The sequence below is a fragment of the Larus michahellis genome, chromosome 11 (genome assembly GCF_964199755.1).
Source record: "Larus michahellis chromosome 11, bLarMic1.1, whole genome shotgun sequence".
NCBI lineage: Eukaryota > Metazoa > Chordata > Aves > Charadriiformes > Laridae > Larus > Larus michahellis.
In genome coordinates, this window is record NC_133906.1 from 13,654,684 (window position 1) to 13,667,770 (window position 13,087).

General features: G+C 50.6%; 1 protein-coding gene across 1 annotated transcript in view; it reads right to left on the bottom strand.

Annotated features, from left to right (window-relative positions):
• PDLIM4 (PDZ and LIM domain 4) overlaps window positions 1–13,087 on the bottom strand; it is a 56,212-nt gene that overhangs the window by 18,744 nt on the left and 24,381 nt on the right. Inside the window, exon 3 of the mRNA XM_074604195.1 lies at window positions 9,869–9,953. Coding sequence (XP_074460296.1) covers window positions 9,869–9,953 — 85 coding nt within the window. The remainder of the gene's footprint in view (window positions 1–9,868; window positions 9,954–13,087) is intronic.

Sequence of the window (13,087 nt, forward strand, 5' to 3'; positions counted from 1 at the left end):
CCCTGGGCAGGGACACCTCCCACCACACCAGGTTTCTCCAAGCCCCGTCCAACCTGGCCTTGAACCCCTCCAGGGATGGGGCAGCCACAGCTTCTCTGGGCAACAAATGATGTGTTGCTTTTGACACTTTTACAGCAGCCTTGACAAGAGTCATCCAAAAGGTATTTGCATGGACAGGGAAGTTTCTAAACCATTTGTAAAGGGTGGCTGGGAATTTCTTAACTTCCAGGAGGAAGGCATCCATCCCTCTCTGAAGGAGAGCTCTCACAAGAAGCAGCTCTGGGATGTAAAACGAAGTATTATTTAAAAAAGTGAGTTTAGGCTAAGCTAGGAAAATATTCCAGCTCTACATTTACACGTGTTCTGCACTATGTATTGTACAGCATACATCTACCCCAGTGGATTACAATTAGAGAGAAAGAAGCTACACAGACCCTTCTTAAGGAGCAAACACTTTTCCACCCCGATGCAGTCACGCTGATGGCCACCAGTGAGGCTCCGGTGGCTGCTGGCCCCCCGTGGCTCTGGCAAACAGCTTCACCCCCCGGAGCAGCCACAGCCCTCGTGCGACGTAAAGAGCTCAAGAGGGATTGGACCTGCAATGCCACAACTTTATCCCTTAAGCTACCTGGCTCCCCAGTGGTCTTCTAAAAATCCACGGCCATGGAAAAAAAGTTACCCAAGACCGGCAGGAATGATTAAAATGTGTTTCCATTTATCTCGCCTGCTCCAGTGCAGAGGGCATGTTTTTAATATCAGTGGTGCAAGGGGGTGTTTAACAAGCGGACAGAGGAGGGCTTTGTACAAATGTCTTGGTTTTATTAACACTTTCATAAAAAAGCAAGATAGCCGGGGCTCATGGGCTCTGCTGAACTGGAGGGCACGGGATATACTGGCTGCATTTTCAAAACAACCTTGGGCACAGCTCTGCAGCCAAATGGGAGATGGGAATAGGTGCTGCATTGCAGTCCCAGAATAAACTCAGGCTAGCTGTGAGCATCTCCAGCTCTCATAGTCCTAAACCAGCCTCGGTTTCCCATGCGAACACAACTAATATTCACGATAAGTAAATTTAGAAGAAATTAGAGTAGGTGAAGAAGCCAAAGAATAAAAGAATTTCTATGTATCCTATAAGCAGTATTTAACTTTCATGCATACAAGAAAACCTAATGACCACTAATAGAAAATAAACATCAGTGAAACCTCAAGGCATTTTTGCAATACAATAACCCTGGATAACAAAGGTAGAAGAGCCTCGAAATTTCCTCCTCGCTTCAACAGCAGAGCCCTCCTGCCAGATGACCCTCTCTAGCCATAGCTAAGCTCGATGACAGTCTAAACCCTAGAAGGGATTTTTTCCCTGCTTCCCAGTGCTCAGGGGCCCCTTTCCAGCCCAGGAGCAGAGAGCTGTGGCGCAGGAGGGCATTGCTCAGTGCAGGCATCAGGCTGATGCTCCTGCCAGCGCTCCGCCTTGAGCCGCCCCCCGCCGAGCACGGGCCGCTGTGTGTGTTGGATCAGCCTCCCCACCGATAGAAAATAATCCCCCACTACAGAGGAAAAAAACCCCAAACCATCACAACAAGCACCCACCCCGGCCTCCCACCTGCTCCCCCTCCTCTTAGGGAAGATGCTGCTGTTCCCATCCAGTGCCACCTGACCAAGCCACCATTAAGTCACTTCTCTCACCACCTGGTATTTGGCTTAAAGAACAAACCTAGTGAGCTTAACAGCAACAGGCAATGTCGTGATTTCATCCTTTTCAGCTTATTGTCTCCTCTACTCCCAGTTGGGGGAATTGTTGCATTTTCAGGTGTTATTGTATCAACCTTTCTGATTTTCTTTCCATAACCACTAACAGGAGATAACAGGGAGAAAAAAAGCATCACTGGCAACAAGCTAAGCTTCCCACTACAGAAATATTACGTGCTTAAATCCAAAAGATGCCTACTTCGCCAACGCAGCTTATCCGAACGTCTCTTTCTGTAAAAGCCAGGGCAAGGCATACAAGAAAACACAACGAAAGCAATATGATATTTCTGGTTTTCATTTTGGAATGACCCAACCTTTTGCTTTCAGTCATTAATGAAGAAGATGAACTCAGCTCGAGTCAAAAACGTGTCTCTGGCTGTCCTACAAACAAACATGCCCCGGCCGGCAGTGCCTGTGGGACATCCCAGCCCTCGGCGGCAGGAGCAGCTGCTGCAGCCCAGTCATGCCAGGGTCTCGCACACCCTGGCTGCCATTTGCCCACCTCTCCTGCCAAAGAGAGTTTTGGGAGCTGCTCCCTGCCCTCACCCCATCTCCTTCACCCACTGTGCTGGTGGCCTGTCTGTGCTGTGCCACTTGGCTGGCTGCAAGGAGACTGGGGGACCATGAGCATCTCTCCTGCACCCAGCATGCCCCTGCTGCACCCAGCATATTCCCCCTGCACTCAGCATCCCTCCCCTGCACTCAGCATCCGCCCCCCCGCACCCAACATCCCTCCTGCACCCAGAATCCCTCCCCAACACCCAGCATCCCTCACCTGCACCCAGGATCCCTCCTCTTCACCCAGCATCCCTCACCTGCACCCAGCATCCCCACCCCGGCACCCAACATCCCTCCTGCACCCAGCATATTCCCCCTGCACCCAGCATCCCTCCCCCCACACCCAGCATCCCTCACCTGCACCCAGGATCCCTCCTCTTCACCCAGCATCCCTCACCCGCACTCAGCATCCCTCCTGCACCCAGCATCCCTCCCCTGCACCCAGCCACTCGGGGAGGGCTCTCTTTGCATGCTCTCACCCCAGCAGGTCACACAAGTGACTGCAAAGGGCAATTAATTCCTCTTAAGTGAGCAACAAGGAAAAATGAAATGGGGCGAGGTATTTTTCCCGATGGATAAGAACAGAAACACTGAACTACAGGTGTGCTCCAAACAAACACTCGGCATTTCTGAGTACACAAGCAGTTTCCTTACCTGTGTTACCAGAGTCATCGCTGAAACTGATGTTATCAAGGAAAATAACAGGGCATATAATCTGTGTGAGCTCCTTATCCAATTTTCTATTTTGTCCTACATCAGCCGGCATCGTTAGTATTTTAATAAAGCTCCTATTTATCTTCAATAAAAGCAAACTCTTCAAGTTTGCTACCTGGACAGAAGAAAACATCGTTTTGAAGTTTTGAAGTTTCCACTCCCATTTTTTTCCCCTTTATTCTAAGATTGTTTTTTTCCTCTTTCACATACCAGCATTATTGAAGCTCACTAATAAGGACTTCACATAAAAGGTTACAGAGAGAACAGTTTGACACATTACAGTGGCACTGAGAAAATGCCTTTGCTTTCAAATGATTCAGTATTGTCCCACAGGAAAAAAAATAAACACAAGTGCACACCAACATGTGTGTAACCTCTTCACCCAGTAAATCAGCCTGTCAGAAATCAGATTTTGGTGGTGCACAAACCCTGATATTTGCGTGTGAAAGGCGGCTTGAATACCCACACTCCAAGGCTGACGCTGCCTACAGCGGCCGTCAGGATCCAGCATGTTTCTGCTATTAAATCAGCCCTCAAACAACACGCTGGGAGTTCCCATGCAACGGGAACCCGCTCCCGTGCCAGGGCATTATCTCATCCTTTGTTTTCCCAAAAGCACGAGGCAGACGTTTTCCCCCCAGTCCGCCCCAAGAGCCCCATCCGATGCCCGCGCGGGGCTGGTGGAGCTGAGGGTCCCAGCAAGAGCTTCCTCAGGAGCAGTCGTGGCCCATCCCGAGCTGCTGACCAGGGGAGGAAGGAAGGTCGGTCACCCCAGGAAAGGAAAATCCACCTCTCCAGCGAGGAGGCTTTAACCCCCCCTTTCACAGAAATAAGGCTGGCCTATGCCATTTGCTGCTGCAAATATTAGATGGAAGTGTCCTGCACGAGACCCTCCCACTGAGAACTTAAAGCAATACTCGGAGCCAATTAATCAAATGAGTTCTTCGTCCTTAATAAAAAAGTAATGATAATCTACTGAAACAAACAAAAAAATAAATATGAGACTATTTAGGATATTTTTAAAGCTGTTAAAATCAGTGCTAAGGGACACATTAGCACCAAACCGCCCTCCCTGCTCCACTGTGGGACACCACTGCTGTCCCCAGGTGCCCTGAGCTGGGACACCAGAGGCTCGGACTCACACCTGAAGCCCATATGTGACTTATTTATATTTTTTTTAATTAGGAGCAAGTATGATCAGCAGTATAGTAGACTGACACTATTATGAGGCGGCTACTTCTGAGGTCAGGGCAGGTATGAGAAGCTCATGGGAACAATGCTGGGAAACGGTTTTAAACTGAAAGAGAGAAGACTTCGATTAGATATAAGGAAGAAATTTTTCACTCTGAGGGTGGTGAGCCCCTGGCCCAGGTTGCCCAGAGAAGCTGTGGCTGCCCCATCCCTGGAGGGGTTCAAGGCCAGGTTGGACGGGGCTTGGAGCAGCCTGGTCTGGTGGGAGGTGTCCCTGCCCAGGGCAGGGGGTGGCACTGGGTGGGCTTTAAGGTCCCTTCCAACCCAAACCATTCTAGGATTCTATGTTTGCATTTCCATTGGCCCGGCTGACACGTGGCATTGGGTTTCTTGCACTATGTGGTTCAGGCTGCTTGAACAGCTATGGTAGAGGCAAGTTGGCCCCAGTTCCTCCTCTTCACCCCATCCTGGTTGGTGTTTTCACACGGCAAGCTGCCTGCCTTGCACCTGGATTTTAGTCAGAGCAAACTAACATGAATCCTTAGAGGCTGAGAATTTGGTGTCAAGCACAAAATAACACATTATAGAAAAAACCTTAAGTGACAAGCAGAAACGTTTCATCCTTCCTGTGCGACTCCCCTGCGCTATGGAAGGACCAGCTCTTCTCCACGGCTCAGAGCTCACCCCTCAGTCAATGGTTGGTCTTGGAAAGCCCACAGGGCGCAGCACGAGAGAGGACCAAGGCAAGGGGGACCGGGAGCACCAACCCACCCTCCCCATCCCTGCCCCAGGACCCACCCGGATGCCGCTCTGCCAGCCAGGTGGCACTGGGATGCCATTCCCGCAGGGACGGGGATGACGACCGCCTGTGGGAAGTGCCTCTCCCTCTCCGGGCGGCCAGAGGAAACCCAGCCTTTCACCCCACGTCGCTTATTTTAGCCAAGCATCCAGGTTTGCAAGGACTCACATCCTATTCCAGCTCCAGCTACGTGCTACCAATTTAATTTCTGCTGCAATTATTCTCCCACCCAGACACTTGATCTACTGTCAATTAGCGCTGACGGGGCTCTGCCCCACAGCTCAAAGCCCTCGTTTCCAGCCCCCCCTGGGCCAGAAAGCTGCCAATTCTGGCAGTACGTGAAGGGTCAAGAAAACAAACATCCTCTCCCTTTATTAGCACCACATGGCGGTATTTTGACTAGCGAGCTCATGCTACAAGAAGCTGAAGACAGTGGGATTTCCAGGAACTGATGGATCGGTGCTCCCGCTCTCCCTGAATGCCAGGGAGGGATGGCCAGGGACGGTGCCCACAGCGACGCCGGCACCGGGCAAACAGCTGGCAGCCAAGCACGACCAGAGATCCCAACATGTCAGCAGCGATGTCATGTCTGCGTGATGGGAATGCTGACTTCAGGTGCTGGCAGCATCCCTGCGGGTCCCACCATCACCCACGACCGGGTTCGACAAAGATGCAGTCCTTCGTTAGTGAGGACGCAAGTTTGAATGTCATTGAATTTGTGTCCTCCTCCATAGACCCTTGCTGTTAAGGACAGACCTGCATAGTGTAACTAGCTGATAACCAAAGTCTGCTTTAAAAAACCCAAACCATTATTTCACGAAGGTGACTCACTCGCATCCTGTTCAGTGTCATTTCTGCTCATTGTGAACAAGCAGCTCTCTCCACTTCCAACTTCTTCAGCTGCAAGGGCAGTTATTCCCCCCAGTCATCATACTAATCAAAGTTTTAATAAGGAGGATTGATTACATTCTTGGTCTCTGAGCAGGGGTTTTCCACAAAGCGTAACTGTCAAACCACAAGAGATTTAGCAAGAGAGGAGAGCTCAGCAGCCGCTCCGTACCTTCCAGCCTCCCTTGCACAAAGAATAAGTGCAAACCTCACTGCCCTCAAGACAAAGATCGCACCTAAATAAACTAAAATGTAATTGTAGGGCACATGCTTTCCTAGAAATCACACGGATTTAGTCTAGTATGAATTGCTGCAGTCACAAGTCAAAAAGAGTTTCAAGACATCTTTGCCCAGGACGACGGAAAAGTTGATAGAATAAAACCCAGAGGAAGGAAAGACTTCTGCTCCGTGTTACTGGAAAGGCCACTTGGGGTGAAACTCTCAAAACCCTTTCAAGGCACAACCCCAAACCTATTTTTGTGATTTGAGGGCAGAATTCCAGCAGATTTTTTTCCCCTGTGTTTCAAAGCAGACGGCTTTTTTCCAGATGTGAGGAAGTGCACCTCAAGGTTGCACGCTTTGAGCCAAGCTATTACTTCACAATGAGTTTTCTTTCTCACAATCTAAGAGGTGCTTTTGCTACAGGGACTGAATGAAGACAGCACAGGACAGCCCTGGGCCATATGGCATTGCTCCACAGGGATCTCCAGCCACGACCGGGATCTCTGCTCCCGGGGGACGGGATGCTTGCTGCAAGGGTCTGCGCTCTTGGGTGCTGATGATCGCCCTTGGTGTCAGGGGACATCTGCAATAACACAGGGGTTAGGACAGCTGCTGGCACGCGTCCTGAGCTATCAGCGTGAGCCACGCTCAAGGCACAGTCCATTTGGGGAAGGAGAAGGGTCAACCAGCACATCTTGGGTGCAACCCCAGCAAGCACCCTCTACTGTGGGCATGGGGCATGGAACCTCCTTCACCTCCTCCCCGGGAGGCCAGAAAAGCCATTACACAAGACAACGTGGAGATATAGCCATTGACAAAGACAGCAAACGCAAGAATCTGCTGTCTTTACCTCCTTCTCATTCATACGGTGCCTTGCTGCAAACACGTCTGTTTTACCCACCAAGTACTCCCCAGATTTAGACGTTTCCAGTGTAGGTCTGGATTCAGGAAAACTCCACCCCTGCCCCCCTCATTATATTCTTTGTAACTGCCTAATTTTTAAAAAGATTCATCTGTAACATATATTAATAGTCAGATTCAAATCCAATCTGCATTAAACCTCAGAAATGTTGTATCTGGCAGTAGGACTGCTGCACATTTGGTCCTCATTTAATATTATTCATAGGGTTTTGGGCACATCAAAGTCTATTAAGAAAAAATATCTGTCAAAAAAGATTGCTGTAATTGATGAATGAAGCAAACATGGCCAGAACTCAAAGCCCAAGCAGACAGATCACACTGCTCTGTCAGTCAGGGCAGGAAAGATGCGCAGACCCACCAGTCACTCGTGTGCGGTACTGGGGCGGGTTTGCTGGTGCTGCCGTTCCACAGTGCCAGCAGCAAAGCCCCTCTGCCCGCTGTGCCCGGGCGGGAATGCAAAATATTTGCAAATTTCTATGTGGTTGCAAAGGCTGATAAATTCACAGGCGGGAATTGGCTGAGAAGCAGCTCAACACAAGCCGGCAACGTGCACTGGCAGCCCAGAAACCCCCCACAGCCTGGGCTGCATCCCCAGCAGCGTGGGCAGCAGGGCGAGGGGGGGATTCTGCCCCTCTGCTCCGCTCGGGGGAGACCCCCCTGCAGTGCTGCCTCCAGCTCTGGGGCACCAACAGCAGAAGGACACGGAGCTGTTGGAGCGGGGCCAGAGGAGGCCCCGGAGATGCTGGGAGGGCTGGAGCCCCTCTGCTGTGAGGACAGGCTGAGAGAGTTGGGGGGTTCAGCCTGGAGAAGAGAAGGCTCCGGGGAGACCTTGGAGACCCTTCCAGTCCCTCAAGGGGCTCCAGGAGAGCTGGGGAGGGACTCTGGATCAGGGAGGGGAGCCATGGGATGAGGGGGAACGGTTTTAAACTGGAAGAGGGGAGATTTAGATGAGAGATTAGGAAGGAATTGTTTGCTGTGAGGGTGGTGAGCCCCTGGCCCAGGTTGCCCAGAGAAGCTGTGGCTGCCCCATCCCTGGAGGGGTTCAAGGCCAGGTTGGACGGGGCTTGGAGCAACCTGGTGTGGTGGGAGGTGTCCCTGTCCAGGGCAGGGGGTGGCACTGGATGGCCTTTAAGGTCCCTTCCAACTCTGACCATTCTGTGACTATACAGGTCAGCTCTTTGTGGGGTTTGGAGAATCTCTCCCCCGTCCTCATCATTTGGTGGAGTCTCTGCTGCCAGTGCTCTCTCCTCACTCCTCACTGATGGGAAATGAGGCCAACACCACTCCTCATAGCACCATCCCACTCTCTTCCTTCCTTGCAGGTCTTGTGTTCCTTCTGGACTGAGACGAGGAAGGGCTGGGGGGACCCTGGGACCCTTGTCAGGACACTCAAAGAACCGCCTCTAGGAATGAGCAGCAAACCAAAGCCAGCAGCATCTGCAGGGGGGCACTTTGTGAGAGTGGAGAAAAGGCTGTCATGAAACAGCCCATAACACAAACCACCTTTGTGGAGAAGGAAACCACATGAGCAATATTTGAACTCCCAGCATCAGCGCAGGAGTGCTCCCACGTTGCTGTGGCAATCGCAGGAGGTTTTTTGTCAGCCTGAACTGATCTACTTTTGTTTTCCAAAGCTTGCAAGCAGCTGTGGTGGCTCTGCTGCTGCTCTGGGAGGGGTTTGGCCAACCTGCAGCAGTGAGAAGTCTCAGCAGGCTTCAGTCCTGCCATCTATTACCTTGTGTGCCCTGGCAAAGCTGGCAGCATGCACACCATCTCAGAGGCCATCCGAGGAGGAGCAAGACAGCAGGAGCTCCCCTCTGCCCTGTCCGCTCCTCCTGGTCTCCATCCCTCATCATCTCCTCATTCCCCTGATACCTCTATACCATATATCATGGACCAGCACACCCAAAAACCCAACAGCCAGCTAACTCAGAGATAGAAAGGGAGGAGCGAACACCATTCCTCTTCCCTTTGAGGAGCCCAAAGGAGAACAAGAGTCATCTTTGACTTTGATACCAAGCTATTAGTCAAGAGATGGGTAGGAAGGATGGAAGCCTGTTCAGGTCCATCCACCTCCTGGTAGCAGGCAGCTGCTGGAGACGATGCTGCCCTTGCCCCGGCTCTCGGAGATGATGGGGTGGGAAGGCAGGGCAGGCAGGAGGGTGGAAGGGAAGAGATGAAGGTAGAGGGAAAAGTCAAGCAAAACAGAGAGAAGGAAGAGAAAGGAGTGAACAGAAGGGGGAAAAAAAAAAAAAAAAAAGAGACTGTCATCACACAAAAAAAATAATCATCCACCGCCAGGTGACGTGACTCACCGCCACGGGATTAGGAGGGTGCGGCGGATTTTGGAAGCAGCCAAGATGGAGGCACGGCGGCCGAGGCAGGTGCAAACAGACCCCGGCTGTGCTGCGCTCCAGGACAGGCTGGCGTCGGGCAGCACCCTTAGAGCTCCCAACAGTGACCATGGCCCCGTGGCAGGTCCGGTGCTGGCTGCTCCCCCCGTGGCACATCCCAGCCTCCTCACGCCGCTGGCAAACGATTCAGTAACGCCTGACTTGGGCGGAGGGTAGTCACCGAGCTGGGTCTAAGCCAGATCAGTTCAGGACTCTGGATCACCACAGGAGCCTGGGCTCTACCAGCCCAAGGAAAGCACAGCACAGAAAAGTCTAACAAACACAACACTTTAAAACCACGTATAGAAACTCCTTAACCCCTGGAAGGACCGCAGGTGGAGCAGAGGGCTTCCCAGATCCCAGATTTGGATCTCCCCTCCCCAGAAACGCGAGGTGGGAGAGCAGCTGGGGCACAGGGCTGCTGCGGCTGTACCTGCGGTTCCGGCTCTATGTTGATCCGGTACGCTTGAGCCTTGCCATCTTCCAGAACTGGGGGGGACCAGGTCTTCCCTTCGGCTCTGCAAGGGGAAATTAAACAAACTCACCTTAAATTGATTTAAAAAGCCCCAAACCCCCCAAATCCTCCAAACAACAAAACCCCAGACTTCTTAAAAACCAAACCAAACCCAAACATATATATAGTATATAGGCCTGCCAGGGAATGAAAATATATATATATATGTTTGCCTAAAATTACCCTAAGAAATAGTACAATGGTAAACAGAGAAGATGCCAGTTCCGTGCTATTAAAACCATGAAGCTGAAAACCATTCTTCAGGATTGACCTTAGCGTGGAGTTTAAGACACAAACCTATTTCAGTTGAAGAAATCAGGAGACAGACTTGGGGTGGTTCTTGTTTTGCTGGCCTTGCCCCTTTATTCCGGCCCTGAATCCTGAAATGCATTCAGATTATGTGTATATCTATATATCTTTTTTTCCCCTTCCCTGGCAGGCCTACGTACTAGGACACTGCAGCAATTCTATAAATGCCTTTCAGCTACAAGGCTTACGTGACCCTGCATGAATCATCCTGACCCTTTCAACACGGATGCTGGATAGAAAAAGTCCTGAAAATAGAGTTTCCATTCACAAATGCACCTTCAGTCCTGCCAAGCCAGAGCAGGACGCTGCCACTGTCCAAAGATTTTCCGTGTGCCATATCATTTTTTCCCCCCAGAGGCATTCAGGGGCATGGCTGGGATGCGATCGCCAGCATGGGGCACGAGGGAGCTGCAGGGACCCGGCAAGGTCCGGCAGACACATACACCGACTTTTCTGGATGCTGAGAGGTTGAGCTGGGAGATGGAAACTGCATCACGAAGTACAAGTTTTCAAATGCAAACTATTCCATTTATCATCACCGTCCGCGTACGCACCACTTCATGAGAATAGGTCTGGTTCTGCCAGGCAGGGATCACTGCCTGCGGCCAAGCATCCTTCCACGGACTCTGGCCCCTGCCACATACCACACTCCGCTTTGGTTTAATTATCTGCAGAGTCCAAGTTTGAAAAATAAGGAGCACGGTTTTAACCCAGGAATCCTCGAGGTCATTTTTTTTTTTCACCTTTGGTATTTTGCATCTAAAGCAGTGAGCAAACAAACCAACCTTTCCAAGGGCAGGGTCTGATCCAAAACCTATCAAAAGCCAAGACTCCCACTGGCTATAACACACTTTGGATCCATCCCCTGAGGATTTAACCTTTTTTTCATTGCAAACCATTACTCGGTACTACCATCACAGCTTTTTCAACAGGGAATAACCTACTCTTTCTCATAGCTAGATGTCTTGTTCTGATAAATTACCTTTAATGTAATTATTTGATTTTAGGCTGGAACCATTCACTTTAAGCTGGTCTTTCCAACTGTTTTTGGTGGGACAAAGGAAACCAGCCTTCCCAGGAATGGCAGCATTCCTAGCAATCCCACCTCGCTTTTTGCCACGATCCAGTGCTGTGGATATTGCTTCCACATTGAGAATTTCATCTGGAGGCCCAGAACAATGAAAATGCCTAATTACATTGGCAGAGACCATCGTTATAATTTCCGTGCTTTTTTCCCCTACACTGACTCAGCCCGATGTGTGTTCCCACTGCCCCCGAGACGGGGCAGTTACGACATTCCCCTTCCCTCAGCTCTGGAGCCCACATGCCAAACACAGCTAAAAGGATCCCTGAAGACTTCAATTTGCCAGTAAATAAGAACCGAGATTCAGAAAGCAATTCTGATTGCAGAAGATAAGAGCGACAGCAGTAAATTTGTTTTACGTGAAGTTATAGCATTCAGTTACCAGTACTGCCAGCACTTTCCACTTGGACTGTCCCAGTTCCCATACCCCTAAATGAACAAAGATCACACATGCTGTACCAGAAAGCGGCTAAACTTGTGTTTTTCACAATTCTCATCTCCACACTTAATGAAAGACACGGACAGCGTTAGGTTTGCACGTAGAAGCCGATTTGCAGTTAGTGCTTTTAATGATTAAACTCCAGGCTTCACCATCAGCTCTCTAGAGAAGCCAGAAGTCCTCGGTGTAAGCAGCACAGCCTCGTGCACCTTCCAGCGCTGGCCTGAGCAAAGCCAGGCTCACCCCAGCCACCGTTTCCACCCGGACCAGCTTCCCAGGTTAGGTTGCCCAGAGAAGCTGTGGCTGCCCCATCCCTGGAGGGGTTCAAGGCCAGGTTGGATGGGGCTTGGAGCAACCTGGTGTGGTGGGAGGTGTCCCTGCCCAGGGCAGGGGGTGGCACTGGATGATCTTTAAGGTCCCTTCCAACCCAAACCATTCTGTGATTCTATACTCTGAAATTAAGCTGATGTGGCACAATTCAGGTTCTATTTGGCCCTTTTAAAGGCAAAGGAGAATGGGAGAAACACCAGCCCCACCAAATAGAACTGCCAGTTGTACGTCTGATGAGCATTGATGCTTACACAAGGAGACCCCCTCTTTTCCACGGGAACAGTGGACTACGAGATAATTCAAAATAATTAAGAAGTGACTGCCTAAGAGTCTGATGCCCTGGGCACCACTGCAGCACGGGGGATGCCCAGATCTCACCCCGTGCCCACATCCCGGCAGGACCAGCAGCAGCGGGGTCCCCTGCAGCCCCCCAGACAGGGGAACCAAACGAGCCCCAGAGCAGCACGGCCACCCCAAGCCACCCTGGCAGCAGGTTCATGCTACCAACAGTCACAGCTTTGTGTCTGGGCACCAGCAAAAACTAATCACGCTTTTCTAACAGAGTGGGTAAGAGATCCGACGTCGCGCTCAAATGTTCCGAGTCATTTAATTTACGGCTCAAGGATGGGAAAAGTGTTTTCAGATGTGTTGTAGGGGATTAAAGTCAGCTATATGGAAATCATTACCCTGCGCTAACAACGCTCTACTCTATTTTAACGGCTGCTAGGACAATCCTAAGAAAAATAACTTGACCTAGGTTAGTGCTGGGCCTTCAACACGGGGCTTCGTGGGAAACGCACCCATTAACAAGACATAACTAAAAAATAAAGTTGCAGACACCTTTTATCCCACGATTTGTTTTCTAAAAGACGCAACGTCATTCTCAAAAGATTACTTGCATATGCTCACATACTTCACCAAAATGTTTTTTCACCTGGTAATGATCTGCAAGTCTTGCCCTCTACATTTGTAGAGC